Source organism: Lynx canadensis, chromosome E2 (genome assembly GCF_007474595.2).
Source record: "Lynx canadensis isolate LIC74 chromosome E2, mLynCan4.pri.v2, whole genome shotgun sequence".
In the NCBI taxonomy this organism is placed as follows: Eukaryota; Metazoa; Chordata; class Mammalia; order Carnivora; family Felidae; genus Lynx; species Lynx canadensis.
Window position 1 is genome coordinate 28,028,429 of NC_044317.1, and position 27,732 is coordinate 28,056,160.

Consider the following 27,732-nt stretch of genomic DNA (forward strand, 5'->3'; position numbering starts at 1 on the left):
ACCCCCGGCATTTGACCCAAATGTGCGCTGACCGTGGCGTGTGTGGCATGGCGCTGCTGGGCCAGCTATACGTGTGGTCCTGGTAGTCAGGTATTTCCTGGACGCCGGAGGCATTTCCTGAAACTGTGGTGCGGCCAGACTTTGTCTTGCCTTGAGAGAAAAGACTGCTAAATGCTGGCCACTCAGCAGAGCACAGGTAAGAGCTCAGGTTTACCACCCAGGTAAATGCCAGAGTTTACCTTTATGAAAACCACTCACACACATCCACCAGGCGGCAGCCCATGGCCGATGGCTACCTTAGATGTCTCACTTTAGGGGTGCCTGGGTGACTCAGTCGGTTGAGCATCCGACTTCAGCCCAGGTCATGATTTCGCACTCCATGAGTTCGAGCCCCTCATTGGGCTCTGTGCTGACAGCTCAGAGCCTGGAGCCTGCTTCCGATTTTGTGTCTCTCTGTCCCTGCCCATGTTCTGTGTCTCAAAAATAAATAAACATTTAAAATAAAAAAAAGAAAGAAAGAAAAAACCATCCTTAGAAAGTCAAGACAGAGGGCGCTCAGGTGAAAACAAAACTTTATTTCTCCATCTGGCTGATAATTTTTTACTGGAAAAATATGTTTGCTTTTTTAGTCTTTAAGTGTCTTCACAGAATTTTCATTTTTATGATGCATTTGATTTTGTAGTATGAGAAATCTGATCTTCAGTTTCATGGTTCAGCTTAAACTGGAAAATCTGAAAGGAGGAGTTTTTATCCAATATAGTACCGATTTTTTAAATGTTTATTTATTTTGAGAGAGAGAGCACGAGCAGGGGAGGGGAGAGAGAGGGAGAGAGAGAATCCCAAACAGGCTCCATGCTATCAGCATGGAGCCCCATGTGGTGCTCGATCTCATGAACTGTGAAATCATGACCTGAGCCGAGATCAAGAGTCGGAAGCTTAACCAAGTGAGTCAGCCAGGCATCCTGCCGATTTTTACAATAATCAGTTTCTTTGGTGTTTTTGTAACATCTATCCTGTCAAGAAGCAACTGTCCTGGTTGTTGGGTTTTTTTTTCCCTGAAACGTATTACTGCAAAAAAAATTAAAATATGTTCATTTCAATGCAAGGCCTTGTATAGAACGAGCACTTAATCAATGTGTCAAATGAATGAAAGAAAGAAAACCTGAGAACAGAAATAACTTCAGTGTTGTGAGTGTGAATGGGTTCAACTTAGCTCATTGGTGCATTTCGCCAGCCGGCAACATTTAGGGAGGATCTATTGCCATTTATTTTGGCAAAAAGGGCTCTTTGCTCCCTGCCTTCCATTCAGCAAGCCGGGTGCATGGGTGTTTGAACAACCAGAGCGCTGCTCCTTCCTGGATTGCTGGATCAGGGTTGCTTTCTCTCTAGCTAGTGAATAATCTTAGCACCATACTTTACACCCAGAAGGGTGCATAATTAGAATATATTGAATTAACAGTTTCTCACTTCTCAGGGACAAGGAACACTGGAGAACCCTATTATAATAAAGGGAAAGTTAGGGGGAAGGAACTCCATATGCCAAAAACTTTATTTATGCTGTTTAATTTAATCCTGCCAAGAACTCTTTCAAAGCATCCCGTGTTTCAGAAGAGGAAAGCAGGCTGAGTGGAAGAAGTTGCCCAAGGTCACATAGCTAAGGAACAAAAAAAAAAAAAAAAAAAAAAAGAAGAAGAAGAAGAAGAAAGAAAGAAAAAGGATTTGTACCCAGGCTGCTATAAGGCTGCAGCCCTAGGTCTTGCCATTTTCTTTTCAGAACTGATTTCGGGGAATGAGGTTCTGCTGTTTAGAGAGGAGTCGAGCAACACAACCTACAGCAGGGTCTCAGGTGGTGAGACTAGAGAGGTAAGGGCGGGGGGGGGGGGGGGGGGGGGGTGCATCATGCCAGTGCAGAGAGACAGCACACAACAGTGGCATCTCCCTGCATTTCCCCAGTCCTGGCTCTGTCACACCCCACTGTGAATGGAGGAACAGGATTTTACCTTTATCCCCTTTCCATTTCATTTCTAGTACCATTGTGGTTCCCAGGTATTCCCATGATGCTTTGGGGGAAAAGTCAGGGGATCTGAATTCTGTCTGTGGCCTGTTTGGGACAGGGGGCAAGACGTTTGCCTTCTGAATCTCAGTCCATCATGCATCAGAGGGAGTCAGTAATGCTCATCCAGATCCAACTGGCAGGGTACAATGAGGCCCCATAAAGAGACATGCAAAGGCTATAGGAAAGTTCCAGATTCCTAAGCTCCTTTCCAAGTAAGGTGTGACAGGGTAACTTCTTGAGAAATTCCTTGGTAGCTGGGCTGGCTGGTTTGGGTTTTGGTTTGGTTTGATGTTTTTGTTTTTGGTTTTGGTTACATCCATTAACCAAAGAATGGAAAGTTGGCTTTCCTCCTCTCCCCAACCAAGAAAGCAGCCAAGAATTTGTATTTGATTCAACTGCATAAAACAAACCGAAAACAATAATGATAACAACACCAACACCTATTGGCTTGAGCAAGATAAGACATCCTTTCTCTGTCATATATAAGAAGTCTGAAGAGAGGCCATTCAGATGAGGTGGTGGCTCTCAAGTCATCAAGAACTCAAGCTCCTTCTACATTCTTGCTCCATTAGCATCCTGCGTCACAGCTCAAAATGGCTGCTTAAGCTCCAGCTCTTATGCCCAGGTTCCAGCCAGCAGGAAGGAGGACAGAAACCTGAAGGAGCACCTCATCCCTTTTAAGGATACATTTTTAAAGTTTTATTTCCACTTCCATTCACTAGTTATTAGACAAAACTTAGTCACGTTGGCTCCCCCCAGTTGCAAGGTAGGCTGGGAAATGTCTTAACTGGAGGTACATGTCCCAGATAATTGAGTCCTTATCACAAAAAAGGGGAGGAGGTTTGGTGAAAAGGTATGGAGATTTGGTGAAAACCCATTGTCTCTGACCCCTCATGTCATGGATTCTTAAGTTCTGGGTTCCTTGTTCCATGTGGCAAGTGTGTGTGTGTGTGTGTGTGTGTGTGTGTGTGTGTGTGTTCACATGTGTTAAGAAGAATGTGGCCAGTGGGGGAATATACGCAATAATTCACCATTATCTGGTAAAGATATGGCTAATAGGCAAAGATTCTTAGAAAACTAGCCCTAATCAAAAGGAACAAAGACAGCCAACTGCTTTTCATCAACAATTAACATTTCTGATCATCAAAAGATACCATTAAGAAAATGAAAAGCTTGGGGCGCCTGGGTGGCGCAGTCGGTTAGGCGTCCGACTTCAGCCAGGTCACGATCTCGCGGTCCGGGAGTTCGAGCCCCGCGTCAGGCTCTGGGCGGATGGCTCGGAGCCTGGAGCCTGTTTCCAATTCTGTGTCTCCCTCTCTCTCTGCCCCTCCCCCGTTCATGCTCTGTCTCTCTCTGTCCCAAAAATAAAAATAAACTTAAAAAAAAAAAAAAAAAAAAAGAAAATGAAAAGCCAAGCCACTAACTGAAAGGAAATTTTCCTAATACATGTGTATGGCAAAGGATATGTATCCAGAATACATAAAGGACTTCTGAGAGTTAATCATAAAAAGCTAAGCTAATTTTTTAATGGTCAAAAGACTTAAATAAGCACTTTATGAAATACTAATAAACACACTTTCATTTTTTTAATGTTTATTCATTTTTTTTTTAATTTTTTTTTTTAAATTTTTTTTTTAATGTTTATTTATTTTGGGGACAGAGAGAGACAGAGCATGAATGGGAGGGGCAGAGAGAGAGGGAGACACAGAATCGGAAGCAGGCTCCAGGCTCCGAGCCATCCGCCCAGAGCCTGACGCGGGGCTCGAACTCACGGACCGCGAGATCGTGACCTGGCTGAAGTCGGACGCTTAACCGACTGCGCCACCCAGGCGCCCCAATGTTTATTCATTTTTGAGAGACAGAGACAGAGCCTCTGGAACAGGGGAAGGGGGGAGGAGCAGAAGGAGAGGGGGACACAGAATCCGAAGCAGGCTCCAGGCTCTGAGCTGTCAGCACAGAGCCCGACACGGGGCTGGAGCCCATGCACTGTGAGATCATGACCTGAGCTGCAGTCTGCCACTTAACCAACGGAGCCACCCAGGCACCCCTAGAATGGCTACAGTTTCAAAGCCTGACAACACCCAGTGCTGACAAGAACGTGAAGGAACTGGAGCTCTTCTATTTGGCTGGTAAGAGTGCAAAATGCTACAACCGCTTTGGAAAACAGTTTGGCAGCCTGGAATAAAGGCCCAGCGATCCCACTGCTGGGTTTCCACCCAGGAGAGAGGCGAGCATATGTCCACACAACGTCTTATACAAGAATGCTCATAGCAGCTTTCCTCATAACAGCCCCGAACTGGAAACAAATGTCTATCAAAGAAGAGACAAGTCAATCGTGGCACATGCCTATGGTGGAATAATACTCAGAAATATAAATGAACAAACTACTGATACATGCAACAATATGGATGAATTTCAAACACAGCGCTGAGCAAAAGAAGCCAGAAGAAGTGCATAGTACATGATTCCATGTATTTGAAGTTCATAAGCAGACACAACCAATGTGGGATAGAAATGAGAACAGCGCTTGCTGGGTGGGAGAGGGCAGTGTGTCCCAAGGGCAAAGAAAGAAAGTTCTGGAGGATGGCCATGTTCCACCTTGACCGAGGTGTGGGATACATGGGGTGGGGGTGTGCATTTGTCCAAACTCATCAAGCTGCACAGTTGAGATTTGTGTATTTTGCGGAACACAAATATAATTTTTTTAAGTTTATTTATTTATCTTTGAGAGAGGGAGGGGGAGAGAGAGAAGACGAGAGAAAATCCCAAGCAGGCTCTGCGCTATCAGCACAGAGCCCGACGGAGGGCTTGAACCCATGAACCGTGAGATCGTGACCTGAGCCGAAATCAGGAGTCGGATGCTTAACCGACTGAGCCACCCAGGCGCCCCATCGTGAATGTAATTTTATCTGAAAAACTGAGGGTGTGTGTGTGTGTCTGTGTGTGTGTATGTGTGTGTGTATGTGCACGTGCATGTCACTCGCCATCCCTGACCTCAGAGATTCTGATTCATGGAATTCAGGGAATTGGCATTTTGTGACCCAGGAATTGGCATTTGTATCATTTCCCTTCCTCAGGGAAACCAGAGGAGGTATGGAGGTCATGTGGCTCAGAAGGGAATGGCTTCCTGAGATCCAAAGGACAACAAGGTGGGCCTGGGTCCACTGCACACTGATCCCTGGAAGGGGTTCCTTGGATGGAGGCTGGCATCCAAGAATGCATCCAAGAATGCCTGGGGGTCTGGTACCTACTGCTGGGACTTTGGGGGAGCGGGTAGGGCCCCATCACAGGAGGCCTGTGGTGACTGCTGAGCACGGCTGGGAGAGCATCTTGGTGGCCAGCCCAGAGCCACTGTAGCAGATGGCCAGGGGAAGCACAACCCTGGGAGTGGCCTTGCGCAGTGGGAGGCACGGTGACATCAGTGTCCAGGGCTAGTGATCACAATAATACCTAACATTTGTGGAACATTTTTATCACTGCTAAGAGCTTTACATGTATTTATTCATTGCACTATTCCCATTTTATAGATAAGAAGACTGAGACCCTGGTGTGGAGGAGGGGGGTTTAGCAACTTCCCAAGCTCACACAGCTAGTACTGGAGCCAGGATTTGAACCCAGAAAGTCCGGTTCCAGGACTCATATCTTTACCCTCTATGCTGGTCTGGCCCCTCCACTGCCTCCATTCCTCATTGCTCTCCTGGACATCACGCAAATTGCTACAGCCAGAGGCAGGGAGTGGAGCCTCAAAAGATGATTGAGAAGAAAAAAGATGATGGAGGTTAGATTTCTCAAAGACTTTGTGAGTGGGAAGTCACATACCCCCCCAACCCCCGCAGGGCCGGCCAGGTGAATGAGTGAGGCAGGCAGGTGTGAGGCACTAGGGAGTAGTGGGGATTGCGGCATGCACACTTTAAAGGGGGCACCGTTACTGAGACAGTCCCATAGAAGCCATGCGGGAACAGTGGTCCAATGCTCCTGGAGCCCCAGATTTTTAAAGATTTTGATTCTTAGAGTCCACTTCCCAGCCAAAGGAAACACGTGTGTGTATGAGGCCACTCAGGAGTGTGAGTCTGCTCCCTTCTCCAACCTGGGTCTCTTGCAGCAGGGTGGACAGCACTTCCGTGTCCGTCAGAAAATCAGGGCTCAGCCTTCTAAGGATGAGGTTATTTAATCCCTTAAGAGCCCACCCTAACCTGCCTATTGAACCTGAACTTTGTGAGGCAGCCAAGAGAGTCCCGCGCCACCCTCCTGTCTGTGTGCACCTATCTCCCTGACAAACCAGAGCTCCATCCCGGAATCTCAGTATCCACCCACCTCAGGCCCTCCTTTACCCCCCACCAGCCTTTTCCAAAGGCCCATAAATCTGCCAAAGCCCAGGATCATCTTCCCTCTGCCTGCCCCTTTGCCCTCCCCCCATCCCCTGCAGCCTCCTGAAGCTCTCTGACTGATTTTTTTGTTTATGTCTTAAATTCCATTTGAGCCATCATGTGGCCCAATCTTTCATCTCGTTCCATATCTAGCTGCAGCCTGAGCTTGGGCGTTCGTGGGCTTTGCAGCCAGATATGAAAAGAGGAGAGATTCATTTCCTGCCTCCCGCCTCTCCAGCCCCAAATCTTCCAGTTTAATCCAAGAGCTCAGAAGATTTGCTTTAACCTCACAGATAGTTCTTATGAAACCTCACCCATCAATAAGTGTCAATAAAGGTCTCGGGATGCGGGATGTGGGTGTTTGGGCGTTCCACACCCCCCACAGGCCGTCACTCTCTTGTGCCTGAGGCCTCTGCCTCCCCTTAAGATGCCTGGCAGGTTATGTCCCATTCCCAGGGCAGCCAGGGTCTAACAGATGTGAGGGAGCGAAAGCTCACAGTCCGGCCCATACCCGGACAAGTCAGTGGTATGAGTTTCACTCCAGAACACCCTGGTGGGAAAGGTCAGGCTAGAGAGTCCCTGGCCACACATCCTTGCTCAGCTCTTCCCTTCCCTGTTCTGCTTCCCTCTGTCCTTCAAGAAGTCACGTGCACAGAATCCTTGCCTCCAGCTCTGCATCTGAGAAACCTAAGGGCAGAAGAGGATCCGCGCTAGGCCAAGCAGGGAGCAGGGCAATACCTAAAACAGAATGGCAAGACATTCCTGTACTCTATCACTAAACGTGAGACATTTAAATCCTATTATCAGCATGAAAAAATAAAGTCTTGATTTTACAGCAATAAGGAAAAGGTTCAATAAATTACAGCACAAGCTTCTGATGCATATTGAGCCATTATTTGCAGTGCTCTACAGAGCATGGCCAAATGTTGACATTAATGGAGTTGGGGGTGGGGGATGGGTATAGAGAGGTTCCTTTTATTATTCTCTCTACTTTTGTAGATGTGTGCAATTTCCCGTAATGGTTATAAAATGATGGATGAAGAAAATGCTTCCAGTTTAATCCACATTTGGATGTTTGAATATTTGATATTTGAATATTATTTGAATATTATTCACGCTGTATAGTTAAGTGGAAAAACTGATACTACTAATCCACCTATTTAAAAGAGTAAATCTATATGTGCAATTTTTATTATTTTAATTAAAAATTTTTTTAATGTTTATTTTCGAGACAGAGAGAGAGAGAGCAGGCACACGCGTGAGTGGGGGAGGGGCAGAGAGAGAGGGAGACAGAGGATCCCAAGCAGGCTCTGTGCTGATGGGAGACAGCCCAATGCGGGGCTCAAACTCACAAACCCCGAGATCATGACCTGGGCCAAAGTCGGATGCTTAACCGACTGAGCCAACCAGTGGCATTTTTTAAATATTAAGAAATTGAAATGTGCATACCCAGTGACCAAGCAATTCCACCCCTGGGTAGACAAACAAGCACAAGGAAGGAGATGGGAAATGGCCTAAGTGTCTATTAATAGACAAATGGCTTTTTAAATGACTATAATAAATCTTTGAAGTATTAGGTGGCAGACAGAGAGAAAATTACTAGCTGACACTTAAGGGCACATACCTTCTAAATACTTAGGCATAATGAGCTCATCCTATAATGTTCATACTCTAAGTTTTTATAGATAAGGCACAGGAAAATTAAGAAACTTGCCCAAAGTTCATTGGCCCAGGGGTGGTCCCGGGGTTTGAACCCACATGGCAGTCAGCCTGGCTGAACAGTGCATGCTCTTAGCCACTATGCTATTTCACCCCTTAAGAATGAGTTGGTCCCATAAGTATTAACAAATTTATCAACTCTCACATTGGCTCATAGTACCCCTCATGGCAGGGACTGCTTTTAATAGTGGATACGCATTATCTCATTTGCCCTCACAACAACTCTTGAGAAAGTGAGATACTAATTACTAACAGCTTTCTTTCACAAAGGAGGCAGTTGACGCACAGAGAGGTTAAGTAGCCCATCCAGGCTCACACAGCTAGGAGGTGGTAGAAACAGGATTCGAATTTATGTAATCAGCTTCCAGAGCCTCCACTCTCAACCCTTTGCCCTAAATCATTAAGTCACACAAGTTGCACATCAGTATGAGCAACACAGTTCACACAAATTTAAAAACTACAAAACAATATATTTTAAGTTATGTGTATAAATATATTTTAAAAAGTATTCACGCGTGAGGTGAAAAAAAAAAGGCAGCCACAATGCTGAATTTGCAGTATAAAATATAATTCCAACTAAAAATAGGTCTCTACATCTCCAGGTATATAGAGAACAGTCTGAAATGATATTTATTACCCTGATGGAGTGGTCATCTGGGAGGCAAGGGCTGGAGGGAAGGGACCAGGAGTGGGGCTGGCTGTCTAAGGGGACCCAAGACCTATCTATAATGTCTTAATTTTTTACGAGAAGAATATATCTGTGTATTATGCATGATTAAAAATTAATGATGTCAAAAATAGACCGCATGGATAGACACTAAAATGTGAGCGAGGACCATCTCTGGGTGTGAGATTTTCTTAGTTCTATACTTTATCAATATTCTACCAGTAGGAAATACATGACTTCAGCAATCAAGGGGAGGGGAGGAAGGAAAGGAGAAAAAGGAAACTAAAACATCATTATTGCCCCCCAGATATGCTTCCCCCTCCCCCCACCTTCTCTTCCTGGTTGTATCCAGTTCATTCGCTCAGGCCCCATCAAGACTTCCTGGTTTCCAGCCCCTCCTTCCCCTGGCTCCCCTCACCCCCAGTACCTCCAAGAGTGCATTGCCATCTCCGGCTGCCTTCTCACTGAGCACCTACTATGTGCTGGGCACAATTTGGGGCACTGGATTGGCCCATGGTGACGTGCCTATGAGTGACAGAGACAGAGCTCGGCACCAGGCCTTCAGAGACCACATCCAACTCTGAGCCCAGAACCTCAGGCCCTAGAAACATCAGTGATTAAACTCGCTTTTGTTAGAACCACCCAAGCAAGCACAGCTCATTTCTTGGCACTCATTCTCCAATGTGGGTTATTCTCAAGTCCGGGGCTGCTACCCCACAGCTGTCTTTCACAGTTCCTGCGTCTTCCTTGGCAGAATAAACCCTCAAGGTACCAAGCAGGGGAAATACAGGTCAGATCTCATCGGAGCCTATAAAACCGAGATGCTAGTTCATAATATTGCTTCAAGGACTAAGCAGAAAAAGATTGACCATTTTTACCATAATTTTAAGACATCCTTTACGATAACTATATGATGGCTTATAAATGGTTTCCTTCAAATAATGTACTTGTTTCTAAAGAGAGAGATCTTTAATTTGGAAGGCTGCCGTGTCTGCCTTATTGCTTATGTATACACCCTGTCAATAAATGTCTGCAGTAAGCAAGAATTTTTCCATTGAAAGAAGTCCCTCCTTTCACAGAGCGTGCATTCTGTGATGAGGAGATAGACAACGTGTCAAAATATATGGGAGATTAGACGACAGTTGCTCAAAAATAAAGCTGGGAAGGGGGGATGGGGTGGGTTTCAGAGGGGGAGGGGGCTGAGTGAAGACTTGGAAAGGGTGGGGGACGGAAGCGGGTCCGAGAGAGCATCCCAGGCGTGGGTGGGGGCGGATGGGAGGAACAGGATGTGCAAAGGCCCCAAGATAGAACGTGCTTTATGCTCATGAAGGACAAGACTGAGCAAATGTAGCTCATGGGTTGATGGGAGAGAGTCACCTAGGGCCTTGTGAGCCAATGTGAGGACTTTGGCTTTTACTCAGAGAGAAAATGGTGAATCACTGGGGAGGGAGGGTTGGAGAGAGAAGTGACATGTCCTACCAGAATGAGTCTGGCCCCTGTGTGGATGATGGACCAAAGCCTCGCTCTCTTGAATTCTCTCAGAGTCTCTTGAAACTTTGCTGTTTCTGCTATTAAATATCACCCGTATTAACAGTTGTGGAACTTGGCTTCTGCCCAAACTGAATCTCAGGGATATCCCACCATCCTCAAGGTCAGACAGCAGACTGAGCATCATAGTGACAGCTCTGAAACCCCATACACTGACTGAGGTTTCCAGACCTGCTTGCTGTAATGTAACAGTCACTGTTAACTGCTAACATTCACTAAGGCCCTACCTTAGGCCTACTTAGTTTCTCATTTCAGATGGGTTTGGAAAACACTGCTTTCATACAAGAAGCCCCCATTTTATGACATCCTAAATATGTCTAATTATCTCCAAGTGTACTGCCAAATTCTCAAAAATATCTTCACAAAATGAATTCAAATCCACTTGGTCACAAATTTTAAACACTCTCCAAAAAGGACCTTTAGTAGTTAAGTAGGAAAAGTGGGGGCAAAAATTCAAACTAAGACCTTAGGAAACCGGCAGGTCGCCGCTTATACCAGCTCCTGATATCTCCAAACTACTTTCCGAAGGGCTGGTCTGTCTTAGCTGTGAGCTTAGAACTGCTTTCTAGCATCTGAGGAAAGCAAGTCGAATTGTCTTAACTTTTTGATGGGCTGGTTGTTCGACTAGTAACAGTGAAACTCCCTCAAGCTTGCAATGAACAAAATTACCACCAGGTGGCAGCAAACACCCAGTAAGCGAAGTCCATCCCTTTTCAAAAACCTGTAGAGTACTCAGATTTGAGCTGGGATTTGTGACACTGGGAGGAAGACTACTTAGAATTCTGGGTAACCATTGCCAAATTATGTTGTTGATTTTAAAAAACGTATCTAGCTTTCAACCTGCCTATGATTTCCACTACTCGCTCCACCCTTGATTTGGATATTCATTTTAAGGAAGCACTTACCGGGTAAATGAATCGATGAATTAAACCAGTTCTCAGCTGGGGATTGTTTTGATCCCCAGAGGACATTTGGAAAGATCTGGAAATATTTTTGGTTGTTACAACTAGGGAAGTGCTACTGGCATCTAGCAGGTGGAAGCCAGGGATCCGTAGGACAGCCTCCACCACAAAGGCCAAAATGTCAGTGGTGTGCAGGCTGAGACACCCAGAATTAAAGCAACAAACAACGAAGTCTCATCCTTGATGAAGGGAGACTGGGGCACGTTAGGTCTCCCCTCTGTAGCCTGGCCTTTGGCCGCAGGTCTGGCAGGGAGCAATCAGTCAATAATGCTGCAACACTGAATTGTATAAGAACACGAGAAAATAGATCCTGATTGAAATCTCAGATGCCTACATGGCCAGGGAGGTAATACAAAGGGGTGAAGTGGACCAAAAGACAAGAAAAAGGGGTAGAGTCTATGGCGACTTGGAGAATGTGTTTCTCAAGAGGCTAGCTCAGCTATGCAGCAGAGCAGGCTCACTGTTCCTGGACCGTCACCCTTGGGGAATGAAAAGGGGTGAACTTTGGGCCAAAGGACACCAAGGGGTGTCCTTGAAGGATGAGCAGAATTTGGGCAGATGGAGGGAAAATGGGCTAGAATTAGCATTCCAAATAGGGATACCCCAACCAGGCGTTGCAAATTGGCCAAATCTGGTGCTCTGACTTCTCCACTCAATTTTTTTTCCTCTCTCTCTTCTCTTCTAATATAATTTATTTTTACTGTAGCAAAATATACATAACATAGAATTCACCATTTTAACCATGTTTATGTGTGCAATTAAGAGGCAGTGAGAATAGTCACAATGCTGTGCACCCGTTTCCAGAACTTTTTCGTCTTCCCAAACAGAAACATGGTATCTATTAAACAATAACTCCATTCCCCTTCTTCCTCTAACCCTCTGTATCCTCTATTCCATGTCTGTATAAAATTGACTACTCAAAGTACTTCTTGTAAGTGGATTTATACAGTATTTGTCTATTTGTGTCTGGCTATTTCAGTTAGCATTATGCTTTTGGGTTTCCACATGATCTTTTAAAAACCTGGATATCTTGGGGCGCCTGGGTGGCGCAGTCGGTTGGGCGTCCAACTTCAGCCAGGTCACGATCTTGCGGTCCGTGAGTTTGAGCCCCGCGTCGGGCTCTGGGCTGATGGCTCGGAGCCTGGAGCCTGTTTCCGATTCTGTGTCTCCCTCTCTCTCTGCCCCTCCCCCGTTCATGCTCTGTCTCTCTCTGTCCCAAAAGTAAATAAACGTTGAAAAAAAAAAAAACCTGGATATCTTATATAAAAAGCTCGGTTTCCTCAACAGAAGAACAGGGGGTGGGGGGAGGGGGAAAAAGTTACAGAGAGGGAAGGAGGCAAACCATAAGAGACTCTTAAATACTAAGAACAAACTGAGGGTTGATGGGGGTGTGGGAGGGAGGGGAAAGTGGGTGATGGCACCTGTTGGGATGAGCACTGAGTGTTGTATGGAAACCAATCTGACAATAAATTTCATTAAAAAAAAGCTCAGTTTCCGATTTGTCCTCAGAATTTTCAAGGTCTGGCCACACTGAACCCACATGCCACAGCACAGTGGGCTGGAGCTGAGATGTGACTGCCTTTAAGAGAGATGCTCTGAGGACAGCATTGGGTCAGGAGTTGGGAGCCTCTTGAGTATTTATCCACCTTGTGACTTTGTTTATGTCTCAGTTTTATTTCATAAACAATTGCTTTTAATTCCAGAAGAAATGCATGAACTCATTCACTTGTCAAAACCAGAACCTTGTAGGTGAGTCTTAGAGCTGTTTGGTCTCTCAAAGCGGTGGGTTAGTATTCCTATTTGATATTGTCAAACTTTAAAATCCTTGTGAATCTGGTGGAAAGCCACACATCTTTATCGTAATAATATCTACCATTTATTGAGCACCTTCTCTATGCTGGGCATTGTTGTTAAATCTTCATAGTCTCATTTGGTGGATGAATAAACTGAGGCTCAGAGAAGCTAAGTATCTTGTCCAGGATCACATAGGTGGTTAGTGGCATAAGCCAGAAATAAAACCCAGGGCTGGCTTACTCCATGCCCCACACTCGTTCCCCTGAACCTTTCTGTGTCATAGTCATCGGTGAGTGGCCACAACAAACGTCCTTCTGTATCACACCAGGAAGTTGTGCAAGAGAAAGCATTTGTTGATGTGAGCCATTATAGGATGGTGTATTCCATGATCAGCCCCTGGGGGCTCTCCCTGTTGAACACAGACGCCCTGACAGGAGGAAAAATACTGTCAGTGCTTTGGCAAAGAGGCTTCTATTTAATTCAACATATCTTTGCACGCTTTTGAGAAGAGATGACAGACGGGGAAACTAAGGTCCCAAGAGCAGAACCAAGTGACTTGAGATCAGGCCCTCCAAAGAGGGGTAAATCCAAAACAGGGCGCTGCTCTCCCGGTGTCTGGTCCCTTGTGCATCCTTTCTGGTCTAGCTTGTCTGTACCTTCCAGACCAGAGCTGTGGCTCGGGATCTGAAATGGACCAAACACTCAGTTACAAGAATCAAACAGCCCAACTCAGATTGGCCTCAGTGAAAGAGCATAATCACATATTGGCTTGCTTAACTGAAAATCCAGGAAAATTCTAAGCAGTCCCATGGGCTGTGGGTGCCCTAGTAACACATCAGGACTCTCTCCAATTCTTGGTCCCGCCCTCCTCTGTCAGCTTCACACTCAGATGCATTTTCTTCCTGTGGTGGTCCCAGCAGTGTAGCAACCCCAGCAGAAATAGACCATCCATGGTCCCAGAGTTCAAGCAAATGTCTCAGAATTCACTCTGATTGGCCTAAGCTGGGTCACATGACCATCGCTGACCCCATAACTCTGGTTGGCCAGGACTGGGTCATGTGCGGGAGAGTCTGCACTGGGAGATGAGGGTGCCAGTACTGAAAGGTGTATGTTGCAACTTTACTTGTGCATTACAATGATATGAATGATTTCTTTGCTGAATCGGATCGTAGTTTCAAATACCAGAAGATCCTTTTCCCTCAATTCTTCCTGCTACTCATAATGGAATGGTTACATATTTTGGATTCAGTCTGCATTATCAGCATTTACTGTATCGCTATCGTAAGTCTAGACTTGAAAATTAAGCCCTGGTTTTCAGTGTTTGCCAATTTAGGCAGCGTAAACATTGCCCGATTTCTAGCCACACATTTTGGTCACTGAACACACAATGGGGCAAAGGGACACAGTAATACACCGCTGTATAGCATTTTCATCAATCAGATACAATAGATGTAAACAATCTCAAGAATATCAAGGATCAGTCAGTTATGGCCAGTGAGTCAAACTGAGCCAAGCTTGTCTTTGAGTGGCCTAAGAATGAGTCTGCATTTGTGAAGGGTTGTTTAAAAAAAAGAAGGGTACACAACAGAGACCCTATGCGGCTTTCATCCTACTCATTAATAAAAATGAAAATATGAGCCTGCATTCATATTGGAACTGTATTTACTCATCAATTGCAAGCTATCGATCGGCTACAGATAAAAGAGTTGAGCAAAAATCAGTGAAAGCATTTTGTGAAAATCAATAGACTATATGGATGACAAGAGTACGGTAAAGAGTATTGGATATTTTGTTATTTTTTTCTAAATTGTGTGCTATATATTCTTTATATCATTACAATTTATAATAACTTGGGGCATCTGGGTGGCTCAGCCGGTTGAGCATCTGACTTCGGCTCGGCTCAGGTCATGATCTTGTGGTTCCGGAGTTCGAGCCCCACAGCTGGCTTGCTGTTGTCAACCTGTCAGCACAGAGCCCGCTTTGGATCCTCTGTCCCCCTCTCTCTGCCCCTCCCTTACTTATGCTCTCCCCCAAATAAATAAATATAAAAAAATAAATAAAAATAAAATTTATAATAAATGGGTATATTCAGGTGTATGAATGCATTTTTTTTCCTGTGGGGAACGGATCATTAAACATTTACCAGCATTTTCCTGAACTTATCGCATTGCATGATAGGAAGGGTTAATATTCTTAGGACGTCTGCTCTCACTCATTCTCTGCCGTGTGAGGACACGGTGAGAAGGCAGCTGTCTGCAAGCCAGGAAGAGGGCTCATGCTGGCGCTCTGAGCTCAAACTTCTGGCCTCCAGAACCATGAGAAAATAAATTTTTGTCGTTTGAGATAGGGAAAAATCTGCTTTCCCCAAATTGATCTGCAGATTCAATGCAATTCTGAACAGAATCTACAGGAATTTTTCCATGGAACTATAATAAGGTGATTCTAAAATGTACATAGAAGAGGAAAGAGCCAGGGATAGCCAGGATATTTCTGAAGAACACTAGGGACTTGGGAATAGAGGCAGGGGGAGACATCAAGGCTTATTTTGAAGTTTTAGAAAGTGGGGGGGGGGCGCCTGGCTGGCTCCATCAGAAGAACATGCAAATCTTGATCTCGGGGTTGTGAGTTTGAGCCCCATGTTGGGTGTAGAGATTACTTAAAAATAAAATCTTTGTTGGAAAACAGAGCTCAGAAATGGATCCGCATATCTATGGGACTTTGGTACTTAACAGAAGTGGCAAGTCAGGTCAGCGGGGAAGAGAAGGAGCATGCAATAAATGGACCCACTTACTCACCAGGAAAAAGATGAAGTTAGATTCTTGTCTCACTACTATATACAGAAATCCCATTCCAGATGGATGAAGGACTTCCATTTAAAAACAAAACTTTACAAGATATATTTTAGATATTTTTAGGTATTCAAATATCTTTCAGACTTCACAGTAGCAAAAGATTTCCTAAACGAGCCACAAAAGAACTGATTATATAATAAAATTTGATCATTTTAACTAGAAGTACGAATGTTTGCCCATCAAAAGACTCAGACAAAGGTTGAATTTCAAGGGTGTATAATGAATGTCTATAACATAATAAGAAGGGTACAAACAACCCACGGAAAAATGTGCACAAATGGAAAGTAATGAAGTGATTAAAAAAAAAAAAAAACAGGAAAGAAAACCCACAATGATAGGGGTATGTCAAAAGGACCCAGGAGACGACTGAAAGAGCTCTCGGGGGCCAGAGCTGGAACAATTTGAGCAACAAAATAAATAAAACGATTCTGGATCCTAACCCAAAGTATAAAATAAATATCTACCAACCCATGCTAATATAAATAAATACTTGAACAAACAGATAAGTAGAAAAGAAACAAATCTCCTGGATGGAATTCCAAATAATTTATGTAGATACTGGCTCTTGAGGAGCTTAACTTCAAGTACAAAGTGACTTCCTTCCAAAGACTACGGTGTGGAGATGGGGGCAAAAAAGAATAACCTTACAGTAGAGACACCTGAAAAATATTACCTCGGCCAGGCGGTCAAGGTCAACATCAACAGTGATAAGTTATGTTGATAATATTATACTCTTGAGAAGATATCATGAGGAACTCTGTGGTCCCCACCTACCCCTCCCCAACACCCCTCACCCTCACCCAAACCGATAACGCTAGTCTAGTAATGAGAAAAACAGCAAATTCCATAGAGGGGACACCCCACAAAACACCTGATCAGTACTCCTCAAAACTGTCAAGGTCATCAAAAACAAGGAAAGTCTGAGAAACTGTCACAGCCCAGAATGGCCAAAGGACACTTGATGGTTAGATGCGATACGGTATCTTCCCTGGAACAGAAAAAGGACATCAGGTAAAAATTAAGGAAATCTGAATAAGGTTTGGACTTCACTTGTTTTCTTTCTCTTAGTGAGCACAAGATATAGACAGGCATTTTTCAGAGAAAGAAACACATGGCAATAAACATATGAAGAGATGCTCCATACCATCAGCGATCAAGAAAATGCAAATCAAAGTCACAGTGAGATATCATTTTGCACCCATTTCACTGGCAGAAATTTAAAAATCTAATGTTCTAAAAAAGGATGTGCATCCATAGGCTCTATCCGTGGGTCCTTGTGAGTACTTGGCACACAGAGTGAGATGGAGACCAATGTTGGGTTTTGAGCAGAAGACCCCTCTGGCTGCTGGGCTGAGTAGAGACTTCAAGGGGCCAAGGCAGACAGACATAGGGAGACCAGGTAGAGACCAGGGTGAGAGCAGATGGCAGCTTGGACCGGCGTGGCTGCAGTGGAGGTGGTGGCCAAGAGGTGGGAGTCTACTTGATTCCATCCTGCCCTCTATCACCCTATGTTGAAATGATTCGTGCACTTGACTCTGCCCACATACCTCCAGTGGACTGAAGACACCTAGAAGGCAAAGGCTGTCTAATTCATCAGTACTAATCAGTCCTTGTCACTGGCCCAGCACGGCGGAAGTACCCAGGAATGAATATGTGAACAGCAGCAGTCACATTGTTTCTTTGCCCCTTAACCCTCTACGGCTCCCTTCTATCGGGGAAATGATTGAACAAGGCTCTTTTTCCCATGTCCAAGACTTTTCTTGCACTGTCCCCTCCTCCAGGAGAGGCAAGGGCCCACACTGAGGTGGGCAGACTCTAAGAGGAGTCAGTGGTGTTAAGGGCCCCGCACACATGCCCTCTTTGAGCACTTTCCTTCTGAGGGAGTTTGCCTTGGGGACTTGCCTTGTTTTTTCACCTATACCAGGGACCCGTTACCATGTGGCCCATAGGGATATGAGGAGGCTCATCTGATTGGTACAAACTATGAATCTCTGCCAGGAAAGTAATTTTCCCAGGCCTGAAGAGTGGCAGGCCCCAAGGGCAGGAAATGCCTACCTGCCCAGAAAAAAACCTCACCCATGGGTGTGACTTACAGGCCCAGGCAAGAAGGAATGTGGTCCAGGATGGGAGGTGATATCCAGGTCTCTGGACTTGTTCTGCCCTCAGAGTCTTAGGCTCTGAGGGTCCGATGAGGCCAATCTTGGGCTCGGTGGGTGGTCCACCTCGATGATGCCACAGACTGGTGCTATGATGCCCCCTTGGCCCACCAACATCTTCCCCAAACTCCTTAAGGGAATTAAGCTAAGCATCATTTGCTGGAATGGTAAAAAGTGGGTAGGGGTGGGGAGCACTGTGGGTCCAGGCTTGGAAAGAGGGCAGGAGCCAAGGAAATGCCACAACGTTGGGACACAGGATCCACAGGCCTGGTCTCAGGGCCCAAAGAATCTGGTCAGGGCATGTGCCTATGAGGAATATCCTCGGAATTCATTCTGGTCCATGTGTGAGTTCCAAAGGGGAACATCTGATTGGTTGAGGCTCGTTGGGGAACAAGGATCTGAACTTCTACCTTTTTTAGTCAGACTCCTGGGTGTCCCCTCCCTCTGAGGCTGGGCACAATGTGGGCGGAGGGGCTTCACCAGAAGGAAGTTAGAGAATGCATCCCAGACTGCCAGACTTGACCAATGTCCATCACAACCCTGAATGTACCCCCCGGAGAGTCCCTTTTCTGGGTGAAGCATTGCCTTCTCTTTCTGAAAGACAATGTGACTCTGTCAAAGTTGGGGTGATCCTAGACCCCTGGATGGCTTGCTGGTAGAGTATGTAGGTTAGCTTTGTTGTGGGTGGGCACAGGAAGTGCCTTGGAGGAAGTAGAGTCCAGAGGTTTATATACGGCAATACCCCTACCCCCAGCAATGGCAATGATGTGTCAGGCAGGCCAGAGTGGCTGGTGACGGGGCTGAGATGCCATCCCCCAGTTTGCTAGGCAATCTCTGGGGACTAGGCCACTGAGTCTTTCACATCACCCAAGCATCAGTGATGACACCAGCTCTCCAGCCTTGCCTCAGCCTCCTCCCTTGATGCTCAAGAATCACTGAGTCTGTGCAGGCAAAGGCAGAGGCCAGGAGGGATCTCTGACTCGTGAGAAGTCCCCCACTGCTGGCTGCGAGGCAAAAACCAGCCAACCTTTACAATATACCCCAACCTCCCTATCCTTGCTAGATAGAAGAGTCTGCAGGGGTACCTGGGTGGCTCAGTCTGTTAAGTGTCCCACTCTTGACTTTGACTCAGGTCATGATCTCACGGTTAGTGAGTTGGAGCCCCGCTTCGGGCTCTGTGCTATCAGAGGAAAGAAGGGGCCAGGAAGGATCTGGGTGTGGTGGTGAGATGTGGGGGAAAGTAGGGAGGCAGGCTCTGCTGACTTCACGGCTTTGCCCTGGGGGTGGAGGTGGATGTGGGTGGGACTGCAGCCAGCCAGGAGTGGCCTCAGGGATCACTTGGAAAGGGTGGTTCAATGGGTATTGTGATGCCTTAGGTGGGGCCAGGTGAGAGTCCCACAGGGACTTAGGTGTGTGATTCAGTTTTTCCTCCACCCTCCTCCTCACGGGGCTCTGAGCAAATTTGCTGGGCCACACCTGCAGGCCTTCTGAGAGACCTCCAATGTCCCACCATGCCTCCTTCCTATCACTGGCCTTCTACCGTCACCCCTGACCCCCTCCCTCCCTCCAGCTCCCTGAACTCAATTCATCCTTAGATCAGTGAGATTCTTCTAGGGTGCAAGGAAGAGACGCAGCTTTTGTTGATGGAGGCACACTCCATTTGCAAGGTGTGCCGAGTATTTTCCAGATCCACCATCCACCCTCCCCTCTATGAGCCAGGTAGAGGGCGGGAACCTAACGGCATCTGGTTGGGGGAGGGCAGGAGGTCACGGAATGTATTCCCCGGGCTCCCTTGCAAGGTCAGATGCCACCTGAAGGTCACAGCTCTTGTTGGGGCATCCTCTCCTACAGCGACAGCTGCTCTCTGTCCAGTGACAACCCCTCCCTCTGGCTCTTCAGGCATAGGCCGGCCAGGGCCTCCATTGCTTGGTCAATTCTCTCACTGCTTCCAACTCCTTGATAGAAAAAAAAAAAAAAAAAAAAGGGGCACCTGGGTGGCTCAGTCGGTTAAGCGTCTGACTTCAGCTCAGGTCATGATCTCGCGGTTTGTGAGTTCGAGCCCCACGTTGGGCTCTGTGCTGACAGCACGAGCCTGGAGCCTGTTTCAGATTCTGTCTCCCTCTCTCTCTACCCCTCCCCCACTCACGCTTTGTCTCTCTGTGTCTCTGAAAAATGAATAAACCTTAAAAAAAAAAGAAAAAGAAAAAAAAATCCTTTATTAAACTCTCCCATGGTTCACTGGTTTCCTGCCGGGGTCAGTCTGGGGCATCTGCAGGGAATCCAAAGGTGGCCAGATATGCCTCTTCCCTACCCCCAGCCAGCTGGACTTCCTGGGACTTTGGGTCTTGGGCAGGAGGCGGAGAGCTTAGTGGGCAGTCTAGAATTCATTTGCAAGAGCTGTGGCCGGTGGCAGTGACGGGGGCAGTGAGAAGTGGAGGTGACCGTTATGCCAATAGCAGCGGCCCAGCCAGGCTGCTCCCGGGACACGAACTGCTGCTGACAGCCCCACCCCCACCCCATCCCACGGCTCCTGCCCATTTTCTGGGCCTCGTTCTCCACCCTCCCTATCAGTTACACCGTCTCCTATACCCTTTCTACGAATTTCTTTTTTACCTAATTTGGCCAGAGTCCATTTCTGTTGCTGTCGTCGCTTCTCGGCCTTTTGGCTAAGATCAAGTGTATCTGTTGCTGTCATTCAAGGGGCCCTAACTGCTACGGGGTTTGCTTTCAGAGTTCAGAGGGAAGTGAGGTCACTGGGACTCTTCCGGGCAGATGCTCAGCTTTCCGAGTCTCCGGAAGACTGAGAGGGACAGCAGTGCTCACAGAAAACAAATCTGTAGTTTGGTCTAATCATCCTTGTGGCTACCATTTGGGTGCATTCTTATTGTTCCCATGATGTAGGTCCAATTACAGCAAGAGCTCCAGTTACCGTTTGTTCCTGTACCCGCACCTGGAAACTATGCCCCTCAGGGGAGAGGATCTGATTGGTTCATCTAATACGAAGCATCTGCCTCGGTCAGGGATGTCATGCCAGCCTCCCCCCTTTCCCGGAAGAGTTAACCCCCTACTCTTCCAGCCTACTCACCAATTCTCCAATCAGTTCTGGCCAAAGAGTGACCATGTGAATGAACAAATGAATGAATGAATGAATAGTTTTCTCTTGGCCTCCTGGTCAGATTGAATCACACCCTTCTCCAAGGCTTTCATACCTAGAGTCTTCTCTGCCTTCTCCTAAAGGCAGGTATGTTCAGACTCTGTGTCACTCTCTGCCCCAGCTCAGGAGCTGTGTCTAGAAATGATAAATAAAAGCTCCCTGAATTCAACAGGGACTTGAATAAACTCTTCCAGTTTTGCAAAGGGATTGGGTCTTATTTACATATTATCTTCCTCTGTGCCCAGCACAGCACAGTGATTTACATGTAGCAGAGGTCCAATAAGTGTTCTTTGAATCCAGGAGAGAGCATTTATGGATCTACCTACTGATTGTCAGATATGGCGCCTAACCTCACTTTTACTGCCCCCACTTTACAGATGAGAACTACAAGGCACAAACAGGCCCCATAACTTGCCTAAGTAGTAGAGCTGTGGTTCTAGCCAGGCAATCTGGCCCCAGAGCAGCCGTGTTTAACTGCCTTACCAGCCAAACAAGGTATTGGCTTCTGGAATTAAATGAGCCATGCTGATGCAATCATATTCATTTAAAAAAAAAAAAACTATTGTAAATTAATCTCTTGAGCTGCCACCGTAATGGTCATGCCCCACCCACCCCTTGGGGAGATGGGGGGCTCAGGGAGGAATCGAGAAGGCTACTTCACACAGGACTTGAAAAGTAAAACGCTGCAGGCCGATGATTGTGTTTGTCAGGCCGAATGAAAACATTCTGTACCCTTCCACGGAGAGGATTGGCAGCTGTGAGTCCCAAAGGCGGAGTTGTGAAATAACTGGGCCCGTCTGTGACTGTGGCAGCAGGACTTCCAGAGCAAACGTGGCAATAGCACATCACTCTCCTGTCCAAGAGCCACAGGGTCTGTGCCAGGCTCTCACTAGGAAACAGTGACGAGGACACCAGCCCATCCACACCGGGGTGGTGTCTCTGTAGTATGAGCCCCCCCGGGGGCTGCCCACCCCTTCTGCCTGATTTGGTCTCTACGAAAACACTTGCCACATCCTGCAGGGCAAGGCCTACCCGCCTCTTCCTCCACAGACTGACAGGAACCTGGTACCTCCGTGTTCTCTTGGCCCCCAGGACAGGCAGCCACACACAGGGGGACTTGGCCTCAAATTCCAACCAGGGTGGAAATATTTCCTGGCAGAGGCTCATTTCATTTCACTAAATGCTCCATGTGACCGCCCCAGTGGGTTACAACCTTAGGTCCTTGTTAAAATCTGGGTTCCCCAGCCCATCTTACACCTAAGAAATCAGAATGGAAGCTGGGAAGAGGAAAGGGGGACCCTGGTGTGGTCCTCTCTTCCCCTGTCCCACCTCCAAATGGCTCAGAGGGCAGCCAGGTGGGGAGTCTGGCAGATGGAGACACGCAGTCTCCGAAGTGAACTTGGAACACTCCATTCGCACACTTACCCAGCCATGTGGGCCTACACATCAGGGCCTTTGCTCAAGCAGTCCCCTCTGACAGGAAGGCAGCTCCCATGGCAGGTCTCCCCACTTGGGCTCACCCAACAGCATGCTCAGTCACAGACATGTATTTTCGATTCAGAACTTCTCTCTCCCAGGCAGTCTGTAAGCTCTATGTGACCTCGACAAGTAGAACCCAATGCCTGTGTATTCACTGGATGCACCATAGGTGGCTATTGAGTGAATACGGGTAGTGACACAGATACAACGAAGGGTGGGGACATTCTGGAAGGCAGTGGAGGCTGTCATAGCTGTCAAAGAAGGGCCTCAAAGGAGGTGGACCAGCGAAACTGCAGGAAACCCTGCCCTACCCCCACTTCCTATGCCCACCCCCTCAACTTCCCCCAACCCAGGTCCCCCTTAACCCAACTAGAACCAAGTCCCACCTTCCCAACACACTGCTAGACACCTGGAGCCAGAAGAGTCTAGATGATTTATTGTCATTCAAATATCTCACAGAAACAGGAATGTAGCAAACAGGTCATGGTAATATGAAAAAGTAAAAAAAAAACTGCAGGTTTGTACATGTTGCTCTATTTACATCTGGAACAGGTGCTCCCCCACATCAGGCGCAGCAGCTGCACTTGTCCGATGCCCCTTTGCAGATGCAGCCCTGGGCACACTTGGCACAGCCCACGGGGCAGCAGGAACAGCAGCCTGGGGGAGAAAGGCCCGAGTGGGTCAGAGCCCAAGTGGGTCACCAGGAACCTCCCTTCCCACAGCGGGCCCGGCACAGCTCTGCCCCCAGCCCTGCAGGGCCCTGGGTTGAGGATGGCCTGCTCTGTCCCTAGACAACTGGGTCCTACCCCCTAGCAAGAGGCTGCCTTGCCCCCATCTGATTCCAGGACAGGGCAGAACGCCCGCAGACACAGAGACAGGGCCTCCAGGGACAATGGAGGCTAGTCCTTTGCCCCCCTGAACCACACAGTGACACGAGGGAAGTCGTCAAGGTCAGAGAGGGGGCACCCCCTGCCTACCAGCGCCCAGGAGGGCCAGGGAAGTTCTGGGCTGTCTGCAGAGGAAAGGGCTGCACCAGGTCAGAGACACCACACGGGGTCATCAAATTCATGAACATCAAGTGTCAGGACACTGGAGGGTTCAGAAGGCAGGAGACCTAGGTTCTGGTGCTGGCTGCATCCTTGACACGATTTGCTGACCTCTCTGCAGGGGCCTCGGCTGCCCTGTTCTAGGATGAGGTGGGGACTCCACCATCTTATCTGCAGGAACTTTCAGTGCCAATTCTGAGTCAGGGGCTGAGGGAAGGGGATGTAGAGAAGCTGGGTCATCTGCCCCAGCCCAGCCCCGCTGGGAGAACACCCCACACTCACTCTTCTTGCAGGAGGTGCATCTGCACTCTTTGCACGTGCAGGAGCCGGCGCACGTGCAGGAGCCACCTGCCAGGGAGAGAAAGAGACGCGGTGAGCACAAGTGCGGCCTAGGAGCCACAGTGGGTGGGCAACACACGCCCCCTGCGGCCTCCGGGTCGGTGCCCAGCACCAGGAGCTCGCTCCTCACGCAGGACGGGCAAGGGCAGCCCCACTCCCTGTCTCTGCGGTGCTAGGAAAGGTAGGTCCCCTCCGGCTTTTACTCCACACGGAAGGTCTCGGGCCTTCCGAAGGCCTAAGAGTAGAGCCAGGGCCTGTGGTCTTGAACCCCGAGGAGGCAATGCCCCACCTCCCATCAAGTGCTGGTGGCTCCAAGGCCTGAACAGAGCACTGTGTCCCAGGTCAGCAGCCCTCGACCAACAGGAGGCTTCGACGTGACCGCACTACCCTCCCCTCTAACACAGGGGGCAGAGAGAACAGAAATGCTCTCAGGGGCTTGGCGGGGGAGAAAGCACAGCACGTGCCCACGACGGGATTCAGCTGAATTCTAAAACAGTCGCTCTTCTAACCCCAAGAACAGGCGGTCCGGGCCTGGGAAACTGCACCCTAAGACTCAGAGCCGGGGGCCCTTACCGGCGGAGCAGGAGCAGTTGGGGTCCATCTGGAGTCGAGGTGACGACGAAAGTCCAAAGCAGGCGACACAAGAGGCACACCGCTGATGGCTGGAGGCGTGGTGGAGCCTGGGCCCTGGAGGGCCGGCTTTATAGCGGGAGCGGGCGGTCCGGGCGCAAAGGCCCCGCCCCGGCCCTTGCACCCGCCCCGCGGAGAGCGCGCGGCCCGGCGTGTCCTTGGCTGTGCTGTGTGCACCCCGCGGGGCCGGGCGCACGGGTCCAGGAGGGTGGCGGGCTCCGTGCGCACCGCGCGGAGGGGTCGGCACGCGGTGTCCCAGCCCCCTGCCCGCCCCCTCTCGGTCTCCCCGCGGTTGGCCGTCGCCCCCGTTCCCGTCGGTTCCGGGAACTCTCTGCCTGGGTCCTCGCCGCCTTCCCCACCCCCGGCCCGCTGCAGGTGTCCCCGGGGTCGCTCTTTCCGGGAGCCCGTGTGCAACCCGGGCCTCTCCTTCCAGACCCAGGCTTGGCGGGGGCAAGGGGCAGAGGGTGGGTGTGCAGAGCCACCTGAGAGAGTTGTGTGCAGAGGATGGGGGGTGGACGTGACCTTTGCCTCCCCTGGCATGTCTCTTCGGCCCGACGTCGGGCTTTCGGACCCTTTTATGCGGTACACCGTTTGGCAGGCACAGACCACTGCCTCTGTCCGTTCTCCAGGAGCGAAAGGATATATGGGCGCGATTGTCTGGGCCCTTCTTTTGGTTAAAAGCAGGGCTTGCCACAACCTGCGGATGCACCCCACTCCAGGCGGTGCCCAGTGGGTAAGATGCCCACAACGGAGGGATTCTTTTAGGTGATAGGGAGACCTGACTTTAAATAACAAAGTAAGAAAAGCGGTCATTTCCCTTTCAGCATTCCAAGAATTACCTAGTATTTAGTGACTTCCTCCTCCCTTCCCTGCCAGCCATTGCCTGTCTAGGTCCCCTATTGTGGGCCTTAGGGCGTGTTTGTCTTGTACACAGCAACGCAGTGAGCACACGCCTGTGGCTCCCTTCGTTCTTTGTATTCTCTACCGCGGAAGGGATGTGTGGGCCCGTATGTCCGGGTGCCCCTTCGCCTAAACTTTCTAGGGGCTTTCCTCAGCCCTGCCAATTCACCCCACTCATGATGGAGGTGCCCAAAGCATGGGAAGGGATCTTTGTATGTGATAGGTGAACCCGGCATCCAATAACAAAGTAAGACAAGTGGTTCTGTCCCTCTCTGTGTTCCTGGCAACTGCATAGCATTTAGTCTGTTCCCATCCTTGTGTCTCATCTTGGCTATTTGAACCCTACCAGTGATCCTTTATGTTTTTAATTTTTTTTTAAGTTTGTTTATTTATTTTGAGAGAGCACACGCAAGCACAGGAAGGGCAGAGGGAAGGTTAGAGAGAGAATCCCAATCTACTGTCAGCACGGAGATTGATGTGGGGCTCGAACTCACAGAGAGATTGTGACCTGAACAGAAACCAAGAGTCAGTCCCTTAACCAGCTGAGCCACCCAGGTGCCCCCATTAGCAATCATAAAGGGGACATTAGTTACGAGCCAGTTTCCCAAAGGCAAAAGTGCACACAGCACATGGAGTTTAAGGTAGCTAACCCAGGGTCACGGTGCTGGGAGGTGGTACCCTGGATATGGTTCCAGCCACTGCTGGAGGGAAAGAAAGTAAATGATAAAGCCTCCCTTCGGCCCAGAGATATGTCTTTAGCTCCACTCTACTGTGTCAAGCTCAATCTTGGGAGTGACAAAGTGAAACAAAAGGAGTATATATATATGTATATATATATATATATGTATATGTAATATATGATATATATGTATATGTAATCACATATATATATGTATATATATATACATATATATATATGATACATGATTTTATAGCACACTTCTATGTCTGGAAGTAAACTCATTCTCATTTTCAGTAGTGGTAAAAGACTTTGCTTTTCATATAAATGTATTTCAAAAAATATGAATCATTCAAAAGAAAATGTTAAGTAAGATACGGTTGCAGAGGACAGCAGAGATGGCAGGCATCCATCTGTATCTATTATGAGGACTTGGACTGTCTTGCTCATGGCTTTATATCCCTAGGGCCGACCCTTCTTGTGTGAGAAGAGAGGATAACTCTCTCTGGGCAATTGGTCACATGCTCATTGGGTGGATGGAGACAACACAGGACACGCAGCTAAGCCCACCAGGCTGGGCTTATTTGTCTGGAGGTAGAGAAATGTCTCCTATGCTATGAATGCTATTAATAAAATAATAGCTAACATTATGGATTACTCACTGTGTCCAGGCATCATTCTCATTTCTTTACCTGTATTAAATAATCTCATTCTAAGAGCCACCGCCCTACTATTTTTCCCCTTTTATAGTGCAGGAGACTGAGCCACAGAGAGGTTTACGTCACGCAGCTGTAAGTGACACGAGGGGGCATTGCACTCATGCAGGCTGACTGTAGCATCATGCCCTCACCCTCCACCCTGCACCATGACTTCGCATGAAAGGTGAGGACAGAGAGGCACAGAGCAGCGGTGGGAGGAGCACTGAGAGGGCAGTCAGATCCTCTGCAGAGCTCTGTGACCTGTCTGGGCTTCGGTTTCCCATCTCTCCAGATAGGGCACAACTAGACTAACTCAAAGGACCCTTCCAGCTCTGAATGATGAGAGGCAGGATTTAGCATCCAGTGACATCATGATCAGCCAGTGGTGGCCAGAGGGTGAGGTCAGCTGTAGTATATAAATTAATAACTCTGACTAGGAGCTGTGTGACCTGGGGCTGGTTGCTTAATCTCTCTGGTGTTGGCACAATCACTTCAGTCCTTGCATGTTCGCTTTTAACTCTTTCCTGTACAGATCAAATGACGTAAAGGATGGGAAAGATTCTTGTGTCTGTCCAAATGCGGTGGCAGCATCCCGTCCCTAGGGGCTTATTGCTGGACATCCACACTCCCCTGGGCCCCAGGTCAGCAAATTTCTAATCCCATCTCTAGCCTCCAGAGTAATACTT

The 27,732-nt window shown here is 48.0% G+C and overlaps 1 protein-coding gene across 1 annotated transcript; it reads right to left on the reverse strand.

Annotated features, from left to right (window-relative positions):
* Window positions 1-23,168: 23,168 nt before the first annotated feature.
* On the reverse strand, window positions 23,169-24,828 carry LOC115503132 (metallothionein-2). Its single transcript, XM_030299183.1, has 3 exons — window positions 24,713-24,828; window positions 24,083-24,148; window positions 23,169-23,411 (listed from the first exon to the last, which is right to left on the reverse strand). The coding sequence occupies exons 1-3, from the start codon at window positions 24,738-24,740 to the stop codon at window positions 23,320-23,322; spliced, it is 186 nt and encodes a 61-aa protein (XP_030155043.1). The 5' UTR covers window positions 24,741-24,828; the 3' UTR covers window positions 23,169-23,319.
* Between the last annotated feature and the right edge of the window lie 2,904 nt (window positions 24,829-27,732).

What these genes read in the sequence shown, in the direction of transcription:
- LOC115503132 (XM_030299183.1), bottom strand. Translation starts at nt 24,740, where the DNA reads ATGGACCCCAACTGCTCCTGCTCCGCCG. An exon ending in CAACTGCTCCTGCTCCGCCG is followed by an intron (nt 24,149 to 24,712) that starts GTAAGGGCCCCC and finishes TCTCCCTGGCAG; the next exon opens with GTGGCTCCTGCACGTGCGCC. An exon ending in ATGCACCTCCTGCAAGAAGA is followed by an intron (nt 23,412 to 24,082) that starts GTGAGTGTGGGG and finishes TTTCTCCCCCAG; the next exon opens with GCTGCTGTTCCTGCTGCCCC.